Source organism: Erinaceus europaeus, chromosome 7 (assembly GCF_950295315.1).
Source record: "Erinaceus europaeus chromosome 7, mEriEur2.1, whole genome shotgun sequence".
In the NCBI taxonomy this organism is placed as follows: domain Eukaryota; kingdom Metazoa; phylum Chordata; class Mammalia; order Eulipotyphla; family Erinaceidae; genus Erinaceus; species Erinaceus europaeus.
In genome coordinates, this window is record NC_080168.1 from 8,158,386 (window position 1) to 8,172,863 (window position 14,478).

The 14,478-nt window shown below is 36.8% G+C and overlaps 1 protein-coding gene across 1 annotated transcript in view; it reads left to right on the forward strand.

Annotated features, from left to right (window-relative positions):
- Nucleotides 1-5,758, forward strand: part of NYAP2 (neuronal tyrosine-phosphorylated phosphoinositide-3-kinase adaptor 2) — a 311,899-nt gene extending 306,141 nt beyond the window's left edge. Inside the window, exon 7 of the mRNA XM_060193685.1 lies at nt 1,323-5,758. Coding sequence (XP_060049668.1) covers nt 1,323-1,550 — 228 coding nt within the window. The 3' untranslated portion in view covers nt 1,551-5,758. The remainder of the gene's footprint in view (nt 1-1,322) is intronic.
- Nucleotides 5,759-14,478: the final 8,720 nt, after the last annotated feature.

Here is a 14,478-nt window from a genome sequence, read left to right on the forward strand (position 1 = left end):
CACTAACAAATAGTCGTTCCTGCAGAGCATTACTGTAGAGTCCATGAACAAAACTCCGTGAAGTACGTAAATAATGAAACAGATCTAGTAGAAAGAAAATCAGTTATGTATACGCATTTTCTCTGCTACTTATCCTTCAACTGTAATATCAGATTCAGTGACTCAATGATGTTATGTTAAGCCCTGTCATTCAGAGAATAAATTTCATTTAAAAATTACTTGGAAGCCTCATTTTGCTTGTCAAAGTCCCAAAATGTGTTGCTATCCTGTGTAGCAGATACATTAACTAGCTCCATTCTAAAGAACAGTTATTGGTGGACAATGACTCATATACCTGGAAGCTGCTTTTAACCACCTCAGAAATACGTGTTTGCATTGATAAATAGCCAGCAATAAATATTCTCCTGGTTACACGTTAACTTAATGAATCGGTTTCTCTAAAATTCTGGTACTAATTGGCCTGTATTTCTATAAACTTCCCTTGTAGGACAGCATTTTCTGCATCCCAACAGGATCTAGTATTCAGTCTCTTCATTTCTAGAACTAGCTGGGAGATGTCACTATGATTGCTGAGGTTAATGACCCAAATGTAGACGTTTGTCAATTTGAATTCAAATAAAACGTGTATACTGAAATCCCACTTGGGAGAAGAATCATGAGATGGCTTAATTCTATATTCTCTTTACAAGTAAACCATAGTTTTAAAACTTATTACCTACACATTAAATCTCATGAAAAATATTCCAATAACTACACATGCACATATTGAGTCAGACGACAATGAAGTCAGAACAAAAGTAATGGGGGGGGGCAGGTGGTGGCGCATTTGGTTGAGTGCACACATTACGGTGTGCTAGGAACCAAATTCAAACCCCTGGTCCCAATCTACAGAGCTATAACTCCACGAGTGGCGAAGCAGGACTGCAGGTGTCTCTCTGTCACTCTCCCTCTCTATTTCCTCCTTCCCTTTCAATGTCTGTCTCTCTATACAATAATAAATAAACAAATAAAATATTTTTTACAAAGTAATGGGCAAAAATCTGGCAAAATGTTTATGATTTTCAAAAGATTTTAATTCTCTATTGTGAACTTCTAGAAAATATTGGAAAAGTAATAATGTTCAAGTTAACGTTTAATTATGTCATATCGCTTATTAATTTAAGTCTGTGTATCAATTCCACCTTTTAGTGTTTCACTGTAAGAGTCACAAAGCGATAGAAACAGCCGATGCTTTTTGAAACAATTGCTTGCACAATGCAAAAGTATTTTGCTTTCATTCCATATTTTTTTCCCTTCTGTATTCATTCTTTCTTTTTTGCTAGGTGGCATGTATGCAGTGGTTTCATGGAGACCATACAATGCTTGAGATGATTGAGAAAAAGCGTTGCTTGTGCAAGGAAATAAAGGCTAGACAGAAAACGGAAAAGGGCCTTTGCAAACAGGATAGCATGCCTATCCTGCCCAGCTGGAAGAAGAATGCAGGTGCAAAGAAGTACAGCCCTCCACCCTATTCGAAACAGCAAACAGTATTCTGGGATACTGCTATATGACTGTAGACGATGGGACCAGCTCCACCGCGCTTAACGTGAAGAGAGAGAGGTCCACTTGGTCTGTGATTAAGAAACTGTTACCTATCTTCTCTGTCAGAATGGAATGCCAGTACTTCCCTGGAAAATGTGTGGGAACTTGTTCATGGCCAAGTTCAAATGAAATGTCTATTTCCTTGCAAGTAAGGTACACTAATTTATCCCGGATTATTTTGAATCCAGAAGATATTAAGATGTAAATATTTTGCTAGTTTATGGGTGACACCTGAGATAATACACATTATAAGAATATAAATGACAGAAATATCAAGAGTTTTACTATATGATATAATTTCGGTATTAACTGGTTTGTTATCTCTTTTATATGTAATCCCTTGATGCCTTTTATTAATTTTTGCATTTATGATTTTTTTCTGCCCACATTCAGCTTCTGTACAAGAGCTCACAACTATAAATCATGTTTAATCATATAACACATGATCTGGTGCTAGCAAAGTAGAAGTTGAATATCATACCCTTTAAAGACATCCATTAATTTGTAGATTTATAAGATCTTGACAGGAAATGAATGCAAAGGGATGTTTAATTTGAATGTCTATGTTACATCAACACCACTACTTTTGCTACATTGGCTTTATAAGAATTTCTCTTCAATAACACTTTGTTTATTCTAAGCAATGGCTAGTCAAACTCCAGATAAAGTTATGAGGGTACATTTGGATATTTTTTTCCAGAAAAAAAAAGTTTCCTTCAGAAATTACTCTAGGCATGTGTGTCAGAGTACTGTTGATCTGACTGGAGGAGACCAGGGTTCACTGTGACAATGGAAGGAAGAAGGAATCAAAAGCTGAACATGACAATTGCTTTTGTGCAAATGGGGTCAGTGATATAATAATCACTGAAATTATTCGTTCTAAGTAACTTTTCATGTGTTGTTTCTCCCCTAGAGAATGAGAAATGAATATCCCACTAGAAGAGTTTACATATTTTAGTATATAATTGCCAATCTTTCTCAAAATTTAGATCCATTGATGGAATGGGATTTCCTATTGATTTTTTTTTCTTCAAACTAGTTATCACCACATTTGGGGGGGGGTCATAATCTTCTGTGCATGTTCATCAAACCCATTTTTACAGATTATGACACCATGACCAAAGATTTATGGCCACCTGTTTATTTTGTTTCATGGATAAAAAACAAAACAAAAAAAATACAGGAGGTGAGGGAAGGTGAATGGGTTGGAATCAATTTTAAGTGTTGATGAAATTTGAGTTAAACAAATTATATAGATGTATATCTTTTAAGAGTAACTTGCTAGTTAAATATAAATTTTGCCACAGGTGAATACAAATGAAATTATCACATATATTTTGTATATTTAAATTACTATTTATGCTTCTTAAAATTGACAATATGTGGTTCTTCTTTATCAATCAGCTTAGTATTATATTTCTGAAAGAAGAAGTGTGAGTTGGAGGTTACTGTCATAGCGGGTTTCCTTGTAATGGTTTTGACAGCAATAGCGCTGTGCTGCTCAATAAAACCAAATATAGTAGGAGTTGGGAAATTTTTGTAATCTATATTGCTGAAAATTGAGTAATGCTTTATTAATAACTGTTCTTTTCAAACATTTGAAATGCTATCAAAGAATTTTCTAGTCTTTTATAATTAATGTATATTTTGATGCCCAATTAGAATTCTGAAAGAATAAGGGTATGAGGTAAGTGGGAGCAGGTGTATCTGTTTTGTGTGAATGTGTACACGTGAGTACTCAGTCAGAGAACTGTAGACATAAGATGCTTAAGTTTTGCTTGTATAACTGGAGTGTTTAAAAGAAAACAGTGGAATCACAAGTATAGGAAAACATGGAAAAACGTTAAGTAGCTGAAATGAATCCTGTGGCCATTTTTCACCAGTTCTAGATTATGTTTCAAACCCAATGATCAGTGGTGCCCGCATCTAAGAGGTGATGAAATATATCAGAGTCCAATCAGATTTGAAATAAAATGCAACTTGTTATCCTGGTCTAGGTTATTCTGGCCACATATGTTCAAAACAGTCAGTCAAACATAACATATCAACTCTCAGAGTCTTTATGATGATCTTGGTATGTAATATAGATATTTAGACTCAGTAAGGTGATGGTTGGATAATACCCTTGAACTTTGTATTTATGTAATACAGGCAAGTGTGTATACTATATACAGATCTTTCACTTCTCTGAAATATACAGAAAATGCTTTCCCCCAGTTTTGTGGCAGTTAATTGTTTACAGTACCGTTGTTGACGTATGGGTAAGACTTACCGTCTCAACAGGATAGTTATCCGCAAAAGTCTCACCACCGACTTAGTCCCTTTTCCACAAAAATGCTTTTGGATGCTATTTACTTCTCAAGAAGGAAATAGAGGCTCCAAGTCGATGTGGGCTGGATTCAGCCACGCCCATTCATCCCTCCACAGACATGTTATTGTCAGGATCCAAGCACCCTTTTACAAGCAAGTTATTTTCTGAGGAGAAGATTTATTTGAAAACTTAGTGTTCAGTATATATTTCCATTTAATTGACTGAAATGTCTTCTTCAATGGGAAGTAAGTGAAAGATCCAGAATAGGGCTTCACAGATACTTAGTTCAAGTACTGGTATCTCCTGCCTTTACAGTTGCCTGTTTTGGCTTAGCATATGTGGCATTAACCATTCTATCTTTAATTTTTTCTTTATGTAGTTGTTCTGTGGTGAAAAAGAGGTCATTAGGGTAGGGAGAAAAACAAGCTTATTTTCTGGGGCAGTCAATCAGAATACTTTTACCTGTGAATTCAGTCATATGGTAAAAGTTTTCTTTTTAATGCCTGAACACTATAAAATGATAAAGTTCAGATATTTAGCAATGCCAAAGAATAAATTGTATCACAGCCAGGTTATCAGGTTGAAAGAGCTCAGACCTATGAAATAAGTTCTTTTCATGGAAAATTTTATAGAACCTGAATTTTATTGGCTGTCAGCAAGGTGCTTTTGTATGTGAAAAAAAAAAATCTTCTTAGTCGAGAAGAGACAAATTTCTTTAAAATTGATGGAAGAAAAAAAAATAAAGCAAAATTTTGCATTTCTGCCTAATCCCATGAGCCGTTAGTATCTTCTGAGGTACAAAGAGTACTTTTTGCATAAATGATGCCACCTTTGGCCTGCACTTATGCTCTTGAAGCAATCTGGAGTTAAAGTGATTGCCTTGTCTAAATGAAGATTAATGTCCACCACGGAAAGCAGGGGCAGGGAATGAAACAAAGCAAAACCTTAAGAGGTTAATTTTTTTAGTCTTAAGAATATATATATTTAAATAATCTTTGGAATTATTCTTTTGACTAAATAAGACAGCAAAACCATGCACCTATAATGTAACTTCAATATTAATCATAGATTAAGGTAAACTAGATGCCTAAGTAGTGAGAAGGTTGTGATCTGATTATGGTTACCCATGAAAGTAAGAAAAGACTCCTGTGATATAGGCAATAAGTAATTTGAGATGAGTGATAATTTACTCTTGCAAAAGAATTAAAGAAAAGCAATTCACAATTTGTTGGGTCCCCAAATTAAGTGAAAGTGAAAAGAAAAATGGCGTCTACATTATGTAAAATTAACATTCCCACAGAAGGAATTATCTGTTTGTAGAATTGTATGATTTATTAATCCATTTATGAATTCATAACTGAGCAACATATACACAAATTCTTTCTTTTCTTTAATTCTTAAGTACCTGGAATTAAACATTCTAAAAGGTCTGACCCCTTATTTCAAGGAGTTTAATTATGCGATCATTAAAATAGTTAAAAAGAAAGCCAATTGTTTTAAGAGGATATATAATATCACCTGTGTTTAACATCTCTTATGTGTTTATATATTGTATTATTTATTCATATCAAGTGTACAGTCAAAATAAAATGCTGAAACATAATACGGTGATTGTCTTACATATAAACTATGTTTCTGTGTAAACCCTGTAAGCACACATAGGATATGTACTGGTGTCTATGTAAGTCAGTAAAAAGATAGCACATTTTGCCACGTCGGACTTGAACATTATGATTTAGGGTTTGGATTGACTTAAAAACCCTTTGATATTTGGGCCAATTATGTAGGAGAAAAATCAGTGTAATCTGCAAAAAATAATAATAATAATCTGATTATATTTATCTTTAAATATAAACTTAAGGATTTTTAAGAAAAGACCTCTAGAAAAATAATCTGGATTTATATTAATTACAAAGAAATGAAAACATTTATAAAGTGTTCAATTGTTCCCAAATATGATTGGGCTTGCCCACCCTAAAAGCATCTACATTGACACATGTATACACCCTCATACAGTATACATACTGTACAGAATATATATGAAATGTTTGGTAAACACTTCTTCTGTTTGGGGATCTTTAAGTTAACATTTATAGTGTATAAATTTGTGTAAAGTGCACTGTGATTATTAAAAAAAAAAAGCACAGTAAAGTCACAGGTCTTGTAATCTTGCACTAAAATGTGTTTACGTATTTAGCAATTGTATGTTTACTTTCTTGTTTTTCAAGAAATTGAAACAAATAGCTACTGAGAAAATTATATAATGTTTTTTAGTGGATAATGGCACTACATTTATAAAATACAGGGTTTTTAAAGAAAACCGTTTAACATCCATTTCAATATAACATGTTTACTGTATCTAAAAATCTGAATGTCATTTTGCATTTTTCATAACTCATTCAAAATGTCGGGTATGTGCCTGAATATATTGTGCAAATAAGCATTAGATAACAGATTTCTCTACTCATGTGTTGTTAGCCATTTCTATATACATATTACTATAAACACTGATGTGTTAATTTCTCTTAGTTTTTTGTACTTGATTTTTTTTTAGGTAACATGTAATTATAAATGTACTTTGATACTACTGAAGTAACCAGATGTCATTTGAAATAAATTGTTTTCTTCACTGCATTGGCAATATTTTACAATACTTTTGTGCTTATTTATTTGTGCTCCCGTGTAATTATAATAAAAGCAATAGTTTAATTTAGTTGGCTTTGTTGTTATTGCTATTTATTTATCAAGAAATGAGAGGAGTAAGAGCTTTTTTCAAAGAAATGGAAAGGAAGCATCTACATGCTTCCCAATTCTCCAGTTGGTTCTGAAGTTACACAGACTGTGGCAGCTTAATTCAGGTGAGTAGTAAGAACCTGAACTCCTCAGGTTAATCATTTGTCTCCCCATTTTTTTCTCAATGATCCCTTGACTTCTCTCTCAAACACGAGATACATAAACTAAGAGGGATCTTCTTTCTAGAAGTCAACTGATTAGAATTCAATGACACAGCATGTCTCTCAAATCTATAGGAGACATTAAAAAATCAGTTGTCCTAAAGCCGTGATGAAAGCATTTAGTGGGAGTGTATTTAGCTTAGTCATCTATTCAGTCATCGTTCTAGAATGAATGTGCTTTAAGCAGGGATCATCAGCATCTTTAATCTTACTGAGGTGTCAATAAGTAAAATGTTGCTGAGAATCTAAAATACGTCAGAAAAGGATTTGGAGCTCAGCAAACGTGCAGTGACTTCTTTAATATTAAGGCTCCTGGAACTCTTCAGATTTCTTCAGATTACTCACATCTCTAATACTGCTAATCAGTGAAATTTGTTATAATTTCTTACACACTGTTTACATTTTCATTTCTTAAAAGGAATCTAATTCGTTCCCACTGGTTTATCCCACACCTATAGATACTTAGATGCCTTGCATGTCACTTTCATTCTTGACTGAAGGAGAAATAGCTAAGCACAGATGTCATCTACCCATCTTGCATTCACCTTGGCTCATGACAAGAAGGGCTGCCATATTCTAAATTGTTTATCTCTTTTTATTCTCCATCTCTCATTAAAAGTTAATTATTTCCAGCTTTGTGGTCTCAGAGTGTGATACATTATGCTATTATTAAGATGTGAATTACTAATGATACAAAACCCATCTTTCTATGCTTATTAGCATTTGAGATGATTCAATCTGCAGTGACACACACAATGAAATATTAATTAGTGGAATGTCAGGCAAAGTAACGAACCAGGGTATTAGGTGAAGAGAATTTTAAGGAAAGCCTTGCAGATTGCCTCACAAGTTGCCCTCTAGAGAAAAGGTTCTCAAGCTTTGCTACAGAAAGGAATCACATGAACAATTTCTTTTTTTTTTCTTTATTTTTTTGCCTTCAGGGTTATTTCTGGGGCTCAGTGCCTGCACCATGAATCCACTGCTCCGGGAGGCCATTTTTCCCCCTTTTGTTGCCCTTGTTGTAGCCTTATTGTGGTTATTATTGTTGTTGTTGATGTCGTTTGTTGTTGGATAGGACAGAGAGAAATGGAGAGAGGAGGGGAAGACATAGAGGGGGAGAAAAAGACAGACACCTGCAGACCTGCTTCATCTCCTGTGAAGTGACTCCCCTGCAGGTGGGGAGCCGGGGGCTCAAACCGGGGTCCTTATGCCAGGCCTTGCGCTTTGTGCCACCTGCACTCAGCCCGCTGTGCTACTGCCCAACCCCCTACATGGACAATTTCTAAAAGACCCCATTATCCAAAAATCATCCTGAGGACCTTTCAAATGGACTGGCAGCTTTTAAATTGAGGTATAGCTGGTATATGCCATCATTTTACATTCAGTTATAACACTGGCAACATTGGTGTGATTTCTGTGCATGCAGAGGGCAGGCACACTGGTAAAGACCCCACTGCATGTACAGAATCTGAAAATTTGAGTCGTGTTTCTCTCACAGTAATGTACAAGATGGTCACCTCAAGTCTTGGTAAAATACAGACTCTGACCATTAGAGTTTGAGGTTTTCCAATATGACAGCTCTACGGTGAGTTTAGGCAACCCGTGCTCTTTGTCACACTCAGCAACAACTCCAGCCAACTTTCTCCTCTGATTGCTTTTAGGAAGACCTCAGTAGCCATGCACTGGTTGTCTGAGCAGATGGTCAGCCTAAGACTATCTTGGGACAAGTGAGAGATGCAAAACCTTGGAATCCATTGCATAGCTTTGTGGTTCTGGGCCTCATGCATCTTTGGAGCTAAGCCTTCTGGATAGTTTAGCTAGCTAACTAGATGATTCCCATGCCCAGTGAGATGAGAAGATCACTCCTTTTGAACCACCGTGATTTTCAATTTGGTAGCATGCTATTTGCATCTTGAGATATTTTTTATTATTATTTCTTTTTTTTTTTTTGTCACTAGGTCTCCCCCAGCCCCAACTGGGGCTCAGTGCCTGCCTGCAGAATAAATCCACCTCTTTCTGTGGTCATTTTTTTTTTTCTTATTTGAAAGAAATGGAGAGGAGAGAGAGAGAGACAGACAGAAGTGAGAGTGAGGGAGACAAGTGGTGTCACACTGGGTTAAGTGCACGAAGTACAAAGCACAAGGACCCCTTGCTAAGTATCCCAGTTCAAGCCCCTGGCTCCCACCTGCAGAGGAGCGTCTTCATAAGCAGTGAAGCAGGTATGCGGGTGTCTATCTTTCTCTCTCCCTCTCTTTCTCCACTCTCTCAATTTCTCTCTGTCCTTCTTCTTCTAGTGTTTGCCCTTCTTCCGTAGCCAGTCAACAGCGTCAGGTTGAGCCTGATGTAAAGTTTCGAGACCTCCTTTGAATCTGGAGAGGTGGCAGTCGTTGACTATGTGGGTCATTGTCTGGAGCCGCAGGGGCAGTTCGGGTCGTCTCTGGCTCCCCAGCGATGGAACATAGCGGCGCACCGGCCATGGCCTATCCAATAAAATGAAAAATAAAAAATCCACCAGGAGCAGTGGATTTGTAGTGTAGGCACTAAACCAAAGCAACAACCCTGGAGGCAAGAAGAAGGAGAAGGAGGAGGAGGAGAAAGGGAGAAGGAGAGAGTGAGTGAGAGAGCTGTAACACTCGCTTTACCACGCTGAAGTTTCTGCCGTGCAGGGAGGGAAGGAGGTAGAACCTGTCCTTGCTCATTGTAATGTGTTCTCTTAACCAGGTGCACCATCACCAGCCCCCCCCCCCCCCCGTCTTGAGTTTTCATTAATCTGGGTTCCATGATCCAGTTCCTTCTATCCCTTCTCTTTTCCTTCTTCATTTTCTTTCTCTTTCCTCCATTGCTCTTACTCTTCATTTCTCACTTTTTAAAAAATAATTATTTATTTGTGTGTAGGAAAGAGTGAGAGATCCCGATCACTACTCATTTTTTATATCTATAGCGCTGGGGGCTGAGCCTGGGACCTTAAGCAAGCAAGTTCTGTCACTACTCATGAGCTGTCTTCTAAGCTTTTCTCCTCCTTATTCCTGCTTTTCCCCCTCAACTATATCAAGTACTCAGAATATGAACCCAGTACCGAAAAAAAATAGTTTAGTTATCTCTGTTCCAGCTTTAAAACCTGTGTCTTAGTTCCCAGAATCAATATTTCATCCATAGGTCCAAAGAGGAATGTTACTTTTCATGTCAAATCTCATCAAAAATTACAAGTATCACATGGCGAAGAGTGTAGAAGGAAGAAAGGGCTGGTCCTTAGTGATAACAGTAACCAACAATTGGGCAGACACCTGCTGATTGAGGACGTCAATAACTCATGAAAACAGGGTCATGTTATTTTAAAATTAATCATTTCATTTTATTGTGATGCTACTGTCTTGTCAATGCAAGATTTCATTGACTCCAGGCTGACTTCACTCCGTCTCTCTCTCCATCTCTCTCTTTTTTCCTTCACCCTTCTCTTTAGGTCACCAGGGTTATTGACGTTTCAGTGCCCACACAACTGTCCTGTCCCCAATAACCAATGTATGATAGAGAGTAAGAAATATAGAAGGAGAAAGGGATAAACAGAAGAGAAGAGACACCTGCATCACTGGTCGCCTGCTCATGAAGAATCCCTCTTGCAAGTGGGAATTGGGTGCTTAAATCTAGCTTTTAGGTTATGGCTAGGTATGTGCTTTAGTGGGTAAGTCTCCACCTGGCCCATGATTAAACTTTCTTCAGCTGGACAGATATGATGGCACTAATATATTATTTGTGGAACTTACCCTAATGGCATGGAGGGCTCCATTATTATTAATTTTCAGTTCTAGATATTGCTTAGAAATTAATGTCCAGTTGCTACATAAAACCTTAGCAATTCATAATAGTTGTGTGACTGTCAGGTGTCCCTAGACTGGAATTGACATATACTACTCAAATACCCTGAGACACATAAAGCCTAAGGATTGGTGTTCAAGTCTTTATTAGCACACCTCTGCTTACAAAAATCATTTATTTGGGACATTCTATTCTATACTATATGGTAACTTCTGAAAGAAGAGTCCTGTTGATTTGTTGTAAGCCTTTTATTTCCCAAAGTGCCTGACCCATTCATTATTCTCCATGTGAAAGTTCTAAACAAGCATGGACGTGATTTATGTACTTAGCTAACAAGTGTTCACTGAGCTCCTCCTGTTTACCAAACAATCTACTAGACAGTAGTAACAGGGTGAAATAAATGCACTTATGTAGCTTACAATTTAGCTGATTTATAGGTTTCTTTGAGATTGTGTCTTCTTTCTCCCTTACAGTATATAAAACAGAAAAGTATATGTTATCTTGTGACATGTAATTTATAGTTTAAGATTACTAACTATACATGTGGTGTTATTTAAAGTTACATATTTATATCCACATCCACATTCATTTAAGTCCCAAGTTGTTGTAGAATGAAAACAACTTATGGTAATGCAAGAAACACTACATGATGCCATACATTAGAACTGCGTAAGAACTACCAACAACAAAAAATCAATTAGGACATTAGGACATAGGAGAAAAATCATCCTGCAAAGACTTTAATTCACAAAATGCATACAATGCTTCCCTGAATAATTTACAGCAGCTCGTAATTTGTCATAATTGCCACAGAACCAGTAAAGACTGCTAGTGCTTACTGTATTATTTCTTACTCTTACTCGACATTATGACTATCTTCATTATCTAGCTAGAGGAACTGATGATGATGATAGAACTTGCCCAAGCTTATATAGGTAGATATATTCCACTATAGTAACTTGTACCTTACGTCAGACTTGTCTGATTCAAAAATTAAACTGAAGCTTCACAGCCTCTAACTTAATCTGTTTGCTATTTACTATCCATTTAAGAATTTAAATATTTACAAAACTGTGAGCGTATTAAACACCATTCATGTAATTTGGAAGAATCAAATCTAGATTTACATACTTAGTACCAAATATTACTATTCCCCCCAGCAATAAAATTTGTAGTTACAAGTAAGAGTAGAGGACTTAAAGTCTTCAGAAATCTTTAACATTATTGATAATTTATCATGAATATTCTAACTCTAGCAATGAAGGTCAAATGAGTTCACTAAGGTCACATAGTAAATTGGTTTTTAAATCAGTTTTCCCTGGTACATTTTCCTTATGGTAGCTGTAACTGACACAGTATGTTAAGATGTTTAGTAAGCATGTTTCAAAGTATGTTCCCAACAATATGCAAATACACACGGTGATTTAAGAGGAACTTTGTTTTAGGGAAGTCATCAATCCAAATTTTGTTAAATTTTCTTCAGAGAAGATTTTGGATGTGACTTTCTTTGTAATGAAAGTAGATGAGGAACAAAGAAAGAGAGAGGGAAGTAAATGGTAATATGTGATATTAACATAAAATATACTATCCTATTGAGTACTTAGACTATAATGCTCTTTTCACCAGTAAGTAATATTTCCTTAGACATTTTTTTGATATTTATTACTAATAACACTAGGATCAAAAAGTCATTTACTTATTTTTTTATTTCTTTCTTTATTTTTTTAAGTATTTTATTTGTTTCTTAATTTATTTTTGAGAGAAATACAGAGAGAGAAAGACACAGAGAGAAATAACAGAGCACTGCATAGCTCTGGCTTTTGGTGATGTGGGGGACTGAACCTGGGACTTTAGAGTCTCAGGCATGAGAGTCTCTTTGCATAACCATTATGCTATCTACCCCTGCCCCATTTATTTTTTTGTACCAGCTAAGATTTTTTATTCGATTTAAAAATTAAATATAGGACATCAAATTGTTTGATTTCACTCAGTGAATAACTATTTTTATTATATTCCAAGCACTATATTCTAAAACTGTAATAAAAGAAATTTTCCACTTTTATTTTTAAAATTTTTTTAATTAATTAATTTATTACCTTTCATTGCCCTTGTTGTAATTGTTGTCGTTGTTGAATAGGACAGAGAGAAATGGAGAAAGGAGGGGAAGACAGAGAGGAGGAGAGAAAGATAGACACCTGGAAACCTGCTTCACAGCTTATGAAGTGACTCCCCTGCAGTTGGGGAGCTGGGCACTCGAACCGGGATCCTTACGCCATTCCTTGGGCTTTGTGCCACCTGTGCTTAACCCACTGCACTACCACATGACTCCCATTTTCCACTTTTCTTAGCATCATCGCATAAGTATGAGTGCTTATATCATAGCTGGCATCTAATTTCTGAAGTTGCAGTCACCACTTATGCAGATATATAATCACATTCAATAGAAATTCAAATTACTAAAATAGCACTTAACACCTTTTCCAATAGTTCATAGGCAAGCAAATGACTTGTTTCATTCAGAATGTTTAATTAAACTCAGCCAATGGAACAATCGTTTTACCATTTGTTAGGAACTGAGTTTAAGCACCTGACACCATGTTGGGCACCAAGAGATACTCCACTGGTGGGGGAGTAGTGCAGTACACACACACACACACACACACACACACACACACACACACACACACACACCAAGGAATAAAATAATGAAGTCACTATAGAGATGCAAGACAAGACCAACTGGCCTGAATATATTCTGGTGACACTTACAGTTTTCCCTTTCTGCCTTATAGATATGTGAATCACTAAGGAGATAAATGGAGGCATAAATTAGCAATATTCAGTTATGGGAATCATAGAGGAAGATTTTGGATTTTAGGGAATTGCAAAGACTCTAACGTAGTAGGAGTCTGATGTGATGATGAAGTCCACTGACCATAAACACAGTAAAGGTGAGTTTGGGCTGAGAGGTAGGAACAGATTACATAGAACTGGGGATTATACGCCATGACCATTGTAAAGCATACCATGTGTGGCGTGTCAAAACGATGAGCATACATGAAGATGAAGAGCACATGGATTGCCAAAAAGATCTTCCTGATGTCTTCCCAAATTTGTGAATTTCCTTCTCACTAGTTGTTGGGAAGTGGGTCCACTGTCCGGGAAGTCCATGCCATTGTTTCCCTGAAAGTTTGAGTGGGTAAACCCCAAGCTCTCCCCACTCTGGGTTGAGAAAATGACAGGTCCCCCCCAACCTCTTGAACTAATGGTAGATGGACCCCTGGATGGGGGCTCCTTTCTGCACATGCCCCTCCTCCCCCCTCAAAACAAAGGCCATGAATCACTGTACATTGTGTATGGCCAAACTTGAAAACTGCCTTAAATGTCCTGTTACTCAACTGCTCCCTTCCCCCCTGGCCTGAAGTGCCTGTAATTTACCCCCAGACAAATATGCTTTGTGAAGCTCATGATCAAGCCTTGTATGGTAACTTTCCATTTGTGATCAAATCGTTTGTAGGTCAAAATGTGATTATGTGTTGTGTTGCTTTGTGTCTGAGTTAATGATTACCTCAACCTTCTCCCTGAACTATGGGCATATCTGCTTGCCTTTATTTCCCCAATAAACGAGATAACCCTCTGAGACTCTCCTTGAGCTGACTGTCTGCTTGTCTCTCCACACATGTCACCCCTTGACACAAGGAGCCACCCCAGGACTCCCAGGGGGTCGCTCTGACCTTTGCTGCCAGTGGCCAGGGAGACAGGGGACAGAGAGTGAGCCCACAATTAGTAAAGATGTACAGACAGCTAAGAATCACTGAA